The 14,868-nt window shown below is 41.6% G+C and overlaps 1 protein-coding gene across 3 annotated transcripts in view; it reads left to right on the top strand.

The window, feature by feature from the left end:
* The first annotated feature begins 662 nt into the window (after positions 1-662).
* The window catches only part of ZC3H14 (zinc finger CCCH-type containing 14), a 53,179-nt gene continuing 38,973 nt past the window's right edge, over positions 663-14,868 (top strand). For 2 of the 3 annotated variants that reach the window (XM_055303748.1, XM_055303747.1), the window contains exons 1-4: positions 663-837; positions 1,297-1,339; positions 12,363-12,477; positions 14,480-14,520. In XM_055303748.1, the coding sequence (XP_055159723.1) occupies positions 802-837; positions 1,297-1,339; positions 12,363-12,477; positions 14,480-14,520 (235 nt within the window). In that variant the 5' untranslated portion in view covers positions 663-801. The remainder of the gene's footprint in view (positions 838-1,296; positions 1,340-12,362; positions 12,478-14,479; positions 14,521-14,868) is intronic. The other variant, XM_055303749.1, reaches the window with a different exon arrangement.

Below are 14,868 nucleotides of genomic sequence, written 5' to 3'. Positions count from 1 at the left end.
ATAGTCACACACAGAGAGAGAGAGAGGCAGAGACATAGGCAGAGGGAGAAGCAGGCTCCATGCACCGGGAGCCTGATATGGGATTCGATCCGGGTCTCCAGGATCGCGCCCTGGGCCAAAGGCAGGCGCCAAACCGCTGTGCCACCCAGGGATCCCTCCAAGATCTTTTTCTTAAAAAAAAAAAAAAAAAAAAAAAAAAAGAGTACTGTGATTAATCGGTTCTGTTGGCTCTGGGCGTAATTATAATGCAACCGCTAGGAGGCAGTCTATCTTACAGGTAAGAAAAGTAAGAACTCAAAGGTTTAAATCATCCAGACCCACTGTCACACTAAAAGCAAGCGAATGCAGGATTCTAACTCAGCTATCACACCAAAGCCAGGGATCCTTCCGCTGCCTTTAATTCATCTTTATTTTCCAAGAAAAGGGTAAATAAATTGCGTAAGCGGGGGCGAGGAACGGGGGGGGGGGGAGCTCTCCAGGTGAAACGGAAAGCATCCTCCGGCCGCTGCTCTCCTTGCTGCCAGTAGAGGTCGCCCGAGCACGGACTCCGCGGGCCCCCCGGTGCGCGCAGGCGCGGGCGCAGGCGCAGGCGCAGGCGCGCTGGGCTCCGCTCGCCCTGGCGCGCAGGGCCGGTGGGGGCGGGTCACGCCGAGCGCGCGGCCGGGAGCGGCGCTGGCGGCTGGCGGGTGGCGGCTGCGGCGGTGGCGGCGGCGGCGGCGGGGCTGCGGACCGGGAGCCGGCGCGGGGCCCTGGGCAAGCCAAGCGCCGTGCAGTGCTGAGCCCGCCGCCCGCCGGGGAGCCATGGAAATCGGCACCGAGATCAGCCGCAAGATCCGGGTGAGGCCCGTGTCAGGCGGGGGCGGGAAGCCGGGCCTCAGCGGGCGGCCGGGCGCGCGGTTGTCAGGAGTAACGGGGACTGTGGGCCCGGCCCGGCCTGCACGCCGCGGCCTAGTGGCTGCGCCGCCGGGGGCTGTGGGGCCGCCGCGGCCTCGGCGAACGGGCTCCTCCGCGGCCTGGGCCGCCTCGGGCCTGGCGCGGACGCGGCCCCTGAGAGCGCCGTGGAGGAAGCGGCCGGGCGCCTGAGGAGGCGGGGGGCGGCGGGCGGGGGGCGCCGCGGGGACGGGGGGGAGGGGAGGCGGAGGGAGGGGAAGGGGAGGGCCCGGGCGCCTCCCCGCCCCCACCGGGGCGCCGAGCGGGCGGCGGGAGCGCGCAGCCGCCGACTCGGGGCTGCCTTACGGGGCCGCCTGGTTTTCCGCCTTTCTCACAAGCGTGTTCGCCTTTCTGCTCTTCCCTCAGAGTGCCATTAAGGGGAAATTGCAAGAATTAGGAGCTTACGTTGGTAAGTTTTATTTTTCATTGTTGTTGTTGTCAGCCTAAGAGAATTTAGAGTTTGCCGCTGAGTAAATTTTAGAAAAAAAATTTTTTTTCTCCTACGTACTTTTGATTTTTTTTAAAGATTTTTAAAATTTATTTATTTATTTATTTATTTATTTATTTATTTATTTATTTATTTATTTATGAGAGGGAGAGAGAGAGCGCGCACGAGCAGGGGGAGGGGCAGAGACAGAAGCAGAAGCAGACTCCTCGCGGAGCAGGGAGGCGGATATGCGGGGCTTGATCCCAAGACCCTGGGGTCACGACCTGAGCCGAAGGCAGATGCTTAATCGACTGAGCCACCCAGGCGCCCCCGTACTTTGGTTTTTGAAAGGATCCCCGTTGTATTAATTAATTTTTTTCCCCGTTGTATTTAAAGTCTGATTCTCTGCGGTTCTTTCTCTTAACCGTCTTTTCTTGAAAGCTCTATACGCAATCTTGGTTGTTTGATATTTCAGTTTCTGTGTTTTCCCCCCCAGAACCGCCTTTTAATAACGGTGTTTTATAAACCTTGTTTAGCTTCCTCAGTTGAGGCTCTCTCCTATTTTCCATACTGTTGATCTGATTCTTACTGCTTTTCTTATTCTCCCTGTTTTCATCTTGATCTTCTTGTTTCAGAACTGTTATTTTGCATATGAATGGTTTCTGGCTTTTGCCTCTGTCATGGTTCAGTGAGTTTTATTTTTAAAGGTCTATCCCCCCCCCTCCCTTTTTCTTACCACCCACAGTAATGTGTTCTCTTTCTCTTTTTTTGTGACTTACAACTTGAGTATTTACTTTGGGTCAGGCACAGTGCTTAACCATTGTCTTTGTGTTAGGTCATGATAATAGGCAGGAGAACACGGGAAGGTAAGTGGTAATACCCCTACTTGCATAAGCAAGGGAACCAGCTTTGAGTGCTGACGTGACCTATGTTTTATGGATTGAGATCTGGGTCTGTTTAACTCCAAAGCTGGTGTCTCCTGTAAAAATAATAGCTACTGTTTATACAGCGGTTCTATTTTAAAACTTTTTTTAAGATTTTATTTATTTCTTCATGAGAGACACACAGCACGAGAGAGAGAGGCAGACACACAGGCAGAGGGAGAAGCAGGCTCCATGCAGGGAGCCAGACATGGGACTTGATCCCCTGTCTCCAGAGAACACAGGCAGAGAGAGAAGCAGGCACCATGCAGAGAGCCAGACGTGGGACTCGATCCAGGGTCTCCCAGGATCACGCCCTAGGCCGCAGGCGGCGCTAAATCACTGTGCCACCAGGGCTGCAACATGGACCTTCTTAATCCAGTGTGGATTTCAGCCCCTTTAGTTTGTAAAGGTCACCAAGGAAGCTCCCATGGCAGAAAATTATGGACAAGAATTGTAAAGCAGTAGAACCCCCACCTATTTTAAATGTTGTAAACTAAAGCTGCTATAGGTTTCTGCAAAAGAAAAAAAAAAAAAAGGGATCCCTGGGTGGCGCAGCGGTTTGGCCCCTGCCTTTGGCCCAGGGCGCGATCCTGGAAACCCGGGATCGAATCCCACGTCAGGCTCCCCATCCATGGAGCATGGAGATGTGTGACTATCATAAATAAATAAAAATTAAAAAATAATAAAATTGTGGCATACTATATATAGCATAAATTAAAAAAAAACAAAAAACAAAAAAACCGGGCTACCCTAAACAGTGGTTCGCAAGGTGTGAGAGACCAAGGGTCTCTGAAGTCAAAACTGTTTTCATATTAATACTGGTAGGGGGATCCCTGGGTGGCTCAGAGGTTTTGTGCCTGCCTTTGGCCCAGGGCGCGATCCTGGAGTCCCGGGATCGAGTCCCACGTCAGGCTCCCGGCATGGAGCCTGCTTCTCCCTCTGCCTGTGTCTCTGCCTCTCTCTCTCTCTCTCTCTCTCTCTCACTCTCTCATCATGAATAAATAAATAAATCTTTAAAAAAAATACTGATAGGGTGCTTACCATTTTCACTGTGCTGGCATTTGGATTGTGCAAAAGCAGTGGTGAGTTAAACTGGTGGTACATTGGTCTGAACTGAGGTCTCACACCAAACTCAATGAGAAATAATATTTATCACCCCTCCACTGGGAATTTTTTCTAAAAGCCAGTTACATTTAAGAATGTAATTAGTGAGACAGTAAGAATACTTTTAAAATTTTGACCCTTGACTACATTTTTTTAGGGATATGATGTGAGAAAATAGGAATTACTCATAAAGTACTTATATTATGCTGTATATTAAAAACAGATTGGATTTTCTGAAGGGGAAGGATTTGTGTGATTTGAATTAGCTACCTTTGAGGATGCCTGGGTGGCTCTGTGGTTGAACGTCTACCTTTGGCTCAGGGTATTTTCCTGGAGTCCCAGGATCGAGTCCCACATTGGGGTCCCCACATGGAGCCTGCTTCTCCCTCTGCCTGTGTCTCTGCCTCTCTCTCTGTGTGTCTCATGAATAAATAAATTAAAAAAAATTAAAAACATGAATTGGCCACCTTTTTCATGGAACATCTTTATCACCTATGACTTACAAGCAAATTGGGTATTTGGCAGGCATCTTGAAGTTGAACAAAGGAAAAGAAGTGATACATTTGTTACTAATGACAAAAGAGCTTTCAAATGAAAATTAGAATTTTGAAAAGTTTGTCTGCCTTAGTGAACTTTAAAGCTTCCCAGTGCTTAAAAGAATTTCTGATAACCTTAACAAATGATTCTTTTATATCTTGTAATGAATTATATCAACATGTCAGTGATTTGTATAGCTCCCTCAACTAGTATTTTTTCAAATGATCATGATGTTACAAAATTATTCAAGAGAAAAAGATTCATTAAAAGTAGAGGATGGATCTGGGCATCCCAGGTGGCTCAGTGGTTTAGCGCCACCTTCAGCCCAGGGCGTGATCTTGGAGACCTGGGATCCAGTGCCACGTCGGGGCTCCCTCCATGGAGCCTGCTTCTCCCTCTATTTGTCTCTGCATCCCTCTGTGTTTCTTATGGATAAATAAATTTAAAAAAAATTTTTTTAAAAAGATTTTATTTATTCATGATAGAGAGGCAGAGACACAGGCAGAGGGAGAAGCAGGCTCCACGCTGGGAGCCTGACACGGGACTTGATCCTGGGACTCCAGGATCATGCCCTGGGCCAAGGCAGGCGCCAAACCGCTGAGCCACCCAGGGATCCCCAATAAATAAAAATCTTTATTTATTTATTTTTTTAAGATTTTTTTTTTTAATTTATTTATTCAAAGAGAGAGAGACTGAGAGGCAGAGACACAGGCAGAGGGAGAAGTGGGCTCCATGCAGGGAGCCCGACGCAGGACTCGATCCTGGGTCTTCAGGATCACACCCCGGGCTGTAGGTGGTGCTAAACTGCTGCGCCACTGGGGCTGCCCTAAATAAAAATCTTAAAAAAAAAAAAAAAAAGGATGGATCAGTGGATTTTCATGTAACAGTTACAAAAAGGTTATTGATAGAGTTTTAGTTTCCATATTGTTGCTAACCTTTAAGAAACTACTACTTGTTGAGTTTTGGTGTAGTATCACAGAAGAATGTCCATTGTATTTGTAAAGGCTATTAAAGCACAGTTGACCCTTGAACAACTTAGGGGTTAGGGCTGCTGGATTACCCCCCCCCCCCCAAGCACAGTTGAAAATACAGCTTTTGACTTCCTAATAGCCTACTGTTAATCAGAAGTCTTACTGGTAACATAAAGTTAAGACACATTTTGTATGTTGTGTGTATTCTATACTATATTTTTACAAAAAGTAAGCAAGAGAAAAGAAAGCACAAATGTCATAAGGAGAAAAAAATGTTTTATATATACGTATATATATATATATATATATACACGTATATATAAAACCCAGTTACAATTGGACCCTGGCAGTTCAAACTCATGTTTAAGGGTCAGCTACATTTCCTTTTTTTTTTTTTTTAATATTATTTATTCATGAGAGACACAGAGAGAGAGAGGGAGGCAGAGACAGAGGGAGAAGCAGGCTCCATGCAGGGAGTCCGATACAGGACTTGGTCCCGGGCCTCAGGATCAGGCCCTGGGCCAAAGGTGGTGCTAAACCACTGAGCCACCTGGGCTGCCCCTACATTTCCAACTATGTAGTCTTGAGGCCAGATTTTCTTCATATTCTTCAATTAGAACTGCATATCATAAAAGGTTAAGTGCAGAAACAAATTGGAATACAGTTGTCTTTTTAAAAACTAGGTATTAAGAAATTAATAAAAATAGAACTATTTTTGCATTAATTTTTTTGGAAAACTTAATTATTTAATTTAATTTTTTTTTTTAGATGTTATTTATTCATGAGAGACACTGAGAGAAAGAGGCAAAGACACAGGCAGAGGGAGAATCAGGCTCCATGCAGGGAGCCCCATATTGGACTCCATCATGGGACTCCAGGATCACGCCCTGGGCCGAAGGCAGGCGCTCAACCGCTGACCCACCCAATTAACCATCTTTTAAAACATAAAATAACTAAGCTGGGACACCTGGGTGGCTCAGCGGTTGAGCGCCTGCCTTCGGCCCAGGGCGTGGTCCTGGAGTCCCTGGATCCAGTATCTGCCTGTGTCTCTGCCTCTCTCTCTCTGTCTCTCATGAATGAATAAATCTTTAAAAAAAAATTTAAAAGCTGGTAATTATATCATATAAATGGGTTTATTAATGTGATAGGTGTGTTACTTTAAGACTTTTTTAAATTCTCAGTTTTTCTAAAATAGTAATTACTAACAGATAATTCACATAAATAAAAGTTCTTTGGGGTTATCAGTGTTTTTTTTTTTTTTTTAAATTTAATTTTTTTTTTTGAGAGAGTGCCCACATGCCTGCTTGTGCATGCAAGCTGGGAAAGGAGCAGAGGGGGAGAGAGTATCCCAAGTACTCAGCATGGAGCCCAGTAAGGGGCTCCATCTCAGGGTATTGAGATCATGATCTGAGCCAAAATTAAGAGTTGGAAGTTTTTTATTTTTTTTATTTTATTTTATTTTTTTTTTTAATTTTTTTTTTTAATTTTTTATTTATTTATGATAGTCACACACAGAGAGAGAGAGAGGCAGAGACACAGGCAGAGGGAGAAGCAGGCTCCATGCACCGGGAGCCCGACGTGGGATTCGATCCCGGGTCTCCAGGATCGCGCCCTGGGCCAAAGGCAGGCGCCAAACCGCTGCGCCACCCAGGGATCCCCAAGAGTTGGAAGTTTTAACTGACTGAGCCACCCAGGCACCCCAGTTCACCAATAATTCCTAAGAGCACAAAGGGAACTCCCAACAGTTTGAGACTTACTAGTTTATTATTACATGCTGGGCACATTTTATGAGTCATTTGTTGTCAAGATTGTTCTAACTCTTTAACAGATATGACAATTGAAGCTCAGAAGTAAAGATCAAGCTGAACCAGGATTGGTTGATTCTTTTACTTGTTCAGCACTTAATGGATACCAGCTATGTGTCAGGAACTTGTTTTGGTTCAAAAAGAAATCTACAGAAAACCTAGCATAAACTTTCTTAGTTCTAGCACAAGAAAGCACAAACACATTAAAGGTTAATTGAGTCTAATTTCAATCTTATTGATGATTTCTATCATTTATCAAACATCTCAGACCAAGGATTTTGAGCCTGTAATTTTTTTTTTTTTTTTTTTTTTTTTTTTTTTTTTTAAGATTTTATATATTCCTGAGAGACACAGAGAGAGGCAGAAACATAGGCAGAGGGAGAAGCAGGCTCCCCCTAAGGAGCCTGATGCGGGACTGGATCCTGCACTCCCTAAGCTGAAGATAGACGCTCAGCCACTGAGCCACCCAGACGTCCCTTGAGCCTGTAATTATAGCAAAAATATATAATTTATGATTTTCAAAATATTTTCATGTAGTTCCATTTGTACCTAAACACTGTGCTAAGTGGAAATGGCAGGTAGTATTACAATCCTTTTACGACTAAAAAAAATGGAGTCTTGGGAGTATCAGAGCTGGTCAATAGCAGATTCAAGACCAAAGAACTCAGGTCTTCTGTGTCTTTGATGCTAACAAAGGTAAAGGAGTCACTCCTGTATCCTCTTGTGGAACTCCACTGAAGTCGGTTCCAGTGATCGACATTAGCTTTTCAATGTGGGTCTGCTGCTTGACTGGACATTTCTTGGGCAGAGACTTAATATTTGTTATGAGAGCAGGATTTTTTTTTTTAATTAAGTAGAAAAGCGAGTTACCATTAGAGTGTTTGAAATAAAAGTATACATTGTGAGTTTAAGTTTACAATTAGTTACTTAATTGTATGTATATTCATCATTGTCCATCTGGAAAGGGTGACTTGCTAATCTAATCCCTTTTTTTGCTTAGAAGAGAGTCCTAGAAACCTTTAAGGTTATGGAAGCAATCCTTTAATATTTGAGTATTAATCTTCAAGGTATTGGGTGGGATACAAAGGCAAACAACTCTTAAGAGTGATAACTACTCATTCGTATGTTTAAAATGAAGCACTTTAGTGGGAAGGCAATTACAATTTAGAATAGTCTTTCATTCATGTTATTTTTTATTTTAATTTTTTTTTGAGTATAGTTAACAATTTCATTCATGTTTTAGAAGCCTGAGCTTGCATAAACCTCCAAACGCTTTTCCCCTAGTTTACAGATTCCAAATAATTTGAGAAATCCGAAGTCTGTGGAAATGTATCACAAACACGTTAATTTTTCATTAGATTCTTTTTTTTTTTAATTTTTTTTTTTAATTTTTATCCATTTATGATAGTCACATAGAATGAGAGAGAGAGAGAGGCAGAGACACAGGCAGAGGGAGAAGCAGGCTCCGTGCACTGGGAGCCCGGCGTGGGATTCGATCCCGGGTCTCCAGGATCGCGCCCTGGGCCAAAGGCAGGCGCCAAACCGCTGCGCCACCCAGGGATCCCTTCATTAGATTCTTAATTTCTGTTTTGTGTACTGAGAAAACAGTATGAATTTCTCATGGTTTTGGTGAGATTTAATTAATATATTAACATTGGTGTATTAAACTGTGTTTAAAGTGTACAGTTTGCTGTGTCTTCACAAATATCACACAGTAGTCAAACTAATGAACATATTCACTCCCAGAAGTTCCCTGGGGCTCCTTTGTATCCCTCCTTCCCCTTCCTTGACCTTGTACTCATGTTGGATGTTAGAAAATGCCACTGATCTCACACTGAATCTTAGAAAATGCAAACTAATAGGTAGTGACAGGAAAGCACATTTTCATCTTAGACATTGTGAAGGAGAAAAATTTGTGAAGGCTGGCAAAGCATTCTGACTTTTCTTGTTGACTTTCCCTGGGTTATCAGTGGTAGTCTGTAGTACGTAGGTACACTTTGTATAAATAAGCTACCAGGCTTATTTTATTGCAGTTACCAGAAAAAATTGGAACCTTTTGTTACTCTACAAAGAAAATAAATGATTGACTTCTTGTTGTCACTTATATTCCCTCATATCATATTGCGTGATTTATATTTTTTCAAAAGATTTTACTTATTCATGAGAGAGAGAGAGAGAGAGGCAGAGACACAGGCAGAGGGAGAAGCAGGCTCCTTCCTTGCCCGCCATGGGACTCGATCCCGGGTCTCCAGGATCACGCTCTGGGCTGAAGGTGGCGCTAAACTGCTGAGCCACCCAGGCTGCCCATATTGCAGGATTTCATTAAATATTCAGATTTCTCCAACTAAACAAAAATGCAGCCAACTGAATAGAAGATACCTGTGTAAGGTACATCTGATAAGGGGGTTCATATTCAGAATGATAAAAAAATTTCCACAACTCAACATCAAAAAAAAAAATTAAAAGGTAGAAGACCTGAATAGACATTTTTCCAAAGAAGACCTACAGATGGCCACATGAAAAGATACCAACATCACTAATCCTGAGGGAACTACAAACCAGAATCACAGATACCACTTTACACTTATGAAAATGGCTAGAATCAAAGAGACCGGACCTTGGCGAAAATGCAGAGAAAGGGCAGCCTGGGTGGCTCAGCGGTTTGACGCCGCCTTCAGTCCAGGGCCTGATCCTGAAGACCTAGGATCAAGTCCCACGTCAGGCTCCCTGCATGGAGCCTGCTTCTCCCTCTGCCTGTATCTCTGTCTCTCTCTCTCTCTCCTCTCTGTGTTTTTCATGAATAAATAAAATCATTAAAAAAAAATGCAGAGAAAAAGGAACCTTTAGGTGCTATTGGTGGAAATGCAGCATGGTACAGCTGGTATGGAAAACAGTAGGGAGAGTCCTCAAAAAATCAGAAAAAGAAGTACCATATCCAATAATTCCACTGTTGGGTATTTACCCAAAGAAAACAGAACCACTGATTCGAAAAGATAACATACACTGCTGTATTATATTGCAGCATTATTTACAATAGCCAAAATATGGAAGCAGCCCAAGTGCCCATTGATAGATGACTGCATGAAGAAGATACTGTATATATCTGTGTATGTTTATAGTTTCATGGCTTATACTCAGCCATGAAAAAAATGAGGTCTTAAAACAACATGGATAGACCTAGAGTATATGCTAAGTGAAATAAGTCACACAGAAAGACAAATACCATAGGATTTCGCTTACATGTGGAATCTAAAAAACAGAATGAATGGGTGCCTGGCTGACTAGTTGGTAGAGCATGTGACTCTTGATCTAAGGGTCATGAGTTGAAGCCCCACGTTGGGGGTAGAGATTACTTAAATAAAGAATAAAATCAGGGCAGCCCCGGTGGCTCGGCGGTTTAGTGCTGCCTTCAGCCCAGGGCGTGATCCTGGAGACCCGGAATCGAGTCCCACGTCGGGCTCCTGGTGCATGGAGCCTGCTTCTTCCTCTGCCTGTGTCTCTGCCTCTCTCTCTCTCCCCTCTGTTTCTCATGAATAAATAAATAAAATCTTAAAAAAAAATAAAATGATTTTAGAAAGCCAACTTAGACTCTTTATATACACAGGACAAGTTGGTGGTTGCCAGAGGGGAGGTTGGTGAGGCATGGGTGAACTAGGTAAGATTAAGAGGTACAAATGTCTAGTTATAAAATAAGTCACAGATGAAAAGTACAGTACAGGGGGTATAGTCAGTACTGTAATAACATTATATAGTGACAGTTGATGATTGCAGTTACTGTGGTGAGTACTGAGTAACATATAGGGTGTCCAGTACTGTGTTGTATACCTGAAAGTAATAGAGTATTATATGTTGATTATACCTCATTAAAATAAATGAAAAGCATTGATGTCTTTTTTTTTTTTAAGATTTTATTTATTCATGAGAGACCGAGAGAGAGAGGTAGAGGGAGAAGCAGGCTCCATGCAGGGAGCCCGATGTGGGACTCGATCCCAGGACTCTAGGATCACGCCTTGGGCCGAAGGCAGGCGCTAAACCGCTGAGCCAGCCAGGGATCCCCAAAAGTATTGATGTCTTAATCCAGTGTTCTAATTTATTTGAAGTGGAGCTTGGACATAAGCAGATTTTTTAAAGCTTCCCAGCAGATTCTAATGTGCAGCTAAATTTGAGAATCTCTCTTCTCTTTTTTTTTTTTTTAAGATTTTGTTTATTTATTCATGAGAGACACACACAGAGAGAGGCAGAGGCAGAGGCAGAGGCAGGCTCCATGCAGGGAGCCCGATGTGGGAGTCGATCCCGGGTCTCCGGGATCAGGCCCTGGGCTGAAGGCGGCGCTAAGCTGCTGAGCCACTGGGGCTGCCCGAGAAGCTCTCCTTTGTAGCAGCTGCTTAGCTAGTGTTACCTGCACATTATTATACTGGAAATTGGGAAAACTTCAGTCTGTTGAGATTTGTTTTTTCTTAGCACTTGTGGTGGCTGGGTGTGTTTGATGAGTCAGAGTGGCTGGTTTATTTTGTGAATAATTTTCTCTCTTTACTCCAGTGCACCCTATAAATATTACCATTTTCTAGATCTGTCGTGAAGTAAAACAGAATAGCTTGCACAGCCCATAGCACCTGCGTTGTTGTGTTTTTTTTTTTTAACCAAATAATTGTAATGTTTGGGTAGGATTGCCACCTAAACTTCTAAAATTTCTTTACATTTTTTTATTAGTATAAAATTGCAAGAGATCTAAATGTCCATTGACATAAAATGATAAATCAATTGTATATTAATACTATTTGAGCAGTAAAAAACTTAGATTTCTCTCTTTCCATTTGTAGATTGGGCTTTCTGAGTATATTTGTCCTTTTCTTGACCTGGAGTTTTGATAATTCTCCTTGAAACAAATGGCTGATAGTACTTTTTTTTTGTCTGATAGTACTTCTGAAATGAACCTTTCTGCCTACTTATAAATATGAATATTTAAAGTATTAAAGAAATCTGAAAGAAATTTTTTTTTTGGTGGGGTTGAGTTCTTGATAAATGGCTTTTGCTTCCTAGTGTGGTGGTTTTGTTTTTGTTTTTTTGTCCTACACCTCACCTTCATAATCATTGTGTAGGAGCGTATGAGGATAAAACAGTGAATGAAGTTGAAATTGTTTAAATTTATGATTAGATTTTTTAAATGATGTGGAGTTTTGGGGTGATTTTAGTTTATTTGCTGTTGGTACAAATTCGTTACCTGAGATAATAGAAATCTGTCTTTACTGAGGATAAGGTATTCTCTTGAGAAATGAATATCAGTTTAATCATAGACAAACACAAAACTAGATAAAACGCAATTGTTATTCTTGAATATCCTTATACCTTCTGGAAGCTTCTCTGAAATTAATGAGCATTATTAAAATCAAAAGGAAATGAATACACTCTCAAGTTTGAACTGTAATTCAGAATATCTGGTTTTATAAGTACTTGTTAGTTGTTCCTAATTCCCATCCTTTTAGTAATTGAAATACCTATAGAATGAAGAGGAAAAAAGCTATACTTTCTTGTCCAATATAATTCTAGTAGAGCTGAGATACTAATTTTTAGAGCTATATGTATATTTTCAAGTACATTAACTTTTAAGTGGAAGACAGTATTGAGGAAAACAAAAAAGTTTTTATATACTTTTCCTTTTAACTAGATGAAGAACTTCCTGATTACATTATGGTGATGGTGGCCAACAAGAAAAGTCAGGACCAAATGACAGAGGACCTGTCCCTGTTTCTAGGGAACAACACAATTCGATTCACCGTCTGGTACGTTTCTGAATTTTTACCCCTTAGACCAAAGTTTGGCACAAGTCAGAGTAGGTATTCTGTCTGAAAAGAGATTCTTGACCAGAGAGGCAGATTCACTGAGGAGAGGAAGATAGTGAGCCATGAGAGCACAGCTTCTGAGCTAGGCTGCTGAGGTTGAATCCTGGATCTGCCTCTTGCCTTGGTTCTTCCATTTGTAAAATGGGATTAATAAATTCTCTTTATAGGACTGTTGTAAGGATTAAATGAAATAATACGTGTAATATACCTGTGCCTGACCCATAGTAAGTCCTTAGTCTGTGTTAACTGTGTAGTTTTTATGTTTCTTTTGGAAACTTTGGCATATTATTTCTTTCCCCCAACCAGAACCAGTTCATGTATTTTGAGGGCTGAGTTGACTTCCTATGTTGCTTTCTGCAGCAGTTAACTTTTAGGGGGCAGAGTTTTTGGACAAAATTTCAAATCATTTTTAAAAGTTTGGAACTTCCTGAACTTTAGAATTTTAAAAAGATGATTTTATGTTCAAGTACAATCCATGTTATAATTTTTGTGTTCTTTTTCAAACCGTACATGCCTTTATTTGGGAATACCTGACTACAAGGATAAGATTCAATTTACGAAGGCAGGTTTGAGGTAGAGTGCGGGTCTGGGGAGGGTAATGATGTGGCTGAGAAGAGATCAGGAAGTACTTCTATAAGCACCCTCCCTCTGGGAACCGCCAATTAGAGCACAAGTTGATAATGGAGCAAAGTTGAGTGAGCAGGGGGCATGCTTGCTTTGAAAGGCAAGAGACTGGGAGAGGTGATAGAGGAGGCATTAAGGAGGGATATGAAACTGGTTTAACTTCTTGCTTTTATTTATTTTTTAAAAAATTTTATTTATTTATTCATGACAGAGATAGAGAGGTAGAGAATCAGGCTCCATGCAGAGAATGTGACGTGGGACTCGACCCCGGGTCTCCAGGATCATCATGCTCTGGCCCGAAGGTGGTGCTAAACCGCTGTGCCACCTGGGCTGCCCAACATCTTGCTCTTAAAGTTTGTCTTGAAGGTGTTTTTGCCCCTGTGGGCTACCATATGCTTTAAAAGTCTTGTAAAGTTTTCTTGAAATACCACAAAGAATTTTCTGTTTATATTACACAGTTTTCTATGACATTCAGTGCAGTGGTTGATCTCAAATGTTTTGGTACATCCACTACTGTAGCGTGGATGCCCTAACCCACTCCTTACACTTAGTCCCCAGAATTTACAAAAAAAAAAAAAAGAGAGAGAGAGAGAGAGAGACTGGTCCTTTTGACTGGAGAAGTTATCATGAGTACTTTTTTTTTTTTCTTAAGTCTTCTGCAGTCCAGGTATTTATTTTGTCTCATATACATGATTTATGACTTTTGATTCAACTTTGGGATCGCTTTGGTTTGAGTCCCACTAACCATACTATGGGAGATTGAGAGATCCTTTCTTAGATAGATAACTTGATGCTTGGGACAAATTTATTATATTAAAGGACTAGGTGAATTTGAATTTAAAATCAAATTAATCCAACTTTCTTATCTTGCTATAAATTCCTTAAGGTGTGCTGATGCAAGTGATGGTGTGTCTGGGGATTTTATTTCCCTTGTTAGGTGTTCATTGACACCACCCTGAAATGTACTATTATGATTGTTTGGAGTCCTGCAATAATTGTGTCCAAGGGACAGTAGCATGTGACTGGGTTCTGGGTGAAACATAATGAGATAGGTATTCTGGTATTATTTTTATGGAAGGTACATGTTGAAGGTAATGAAGACGTACGATTTTTTATTGGTTTCTATAGTAGTCATGTAAGCCTTTTTTAAAAATGTGGCACTTCTTTAATTATTATAGTATTTGTTCATTAAGTACCATTTAGTGCCATTTATCAATACTTATATCTGAAGATTCTGTAATGTCATCAGATTTCAAGTGACAGTTGAAATAAAATCTTTTCTAGATGAAGCTTTAATTTTTTCTTTTTTTTCTTTCAGGCTTCATGGTGTATTAGATAAACTTCGCTCTGTTACAACTGGTAAGAGTCATTAAAATGTTTGGGTTTGTGAAATTTACTATAGCATTTTCTTTCTAAATCTATTTATAGTGCTTTGGGAAAAAGTCCATATATTTGAAAATAATAGGTTTTTGCACTTTCTTAGAAAGCATATAAGTTATGAATTCAAGAGAAACATATTTAACATTATTTATTTATTTATTTTTTCTAAGGATTTATTTATTTATTTATTCATGAGAAACACAGAACGAGAGAGAGAGAGAGAGAGAGAGAGAGAGAGAGAGAGAGGCAGAGACACAGGCAGAGGGAGAAGCAGGCTCCATGCAAGGAGCCCGATGTGGGACTTGATCCCCGGTCTCCAGGATCACA

Source organism: Nyctereutes procyonoides, unplaced genomic scaffold (assembly GCF_905146905.1).
Source record: "Nyctereutes procyonoides isolate TBG_1078 unplaced genomic scaffold, NYPRO_anot_genome, whole genome shotgun sequence".
NCBI lineage: Eukaryota > Metazoa > Chordata > Mammalia > Carnivora > Canidae > Nyctereutes > Nyctereutes procyonoides.
This window is presented reverse-complemented; position numbering and strand designations above follow the sequence as displayed.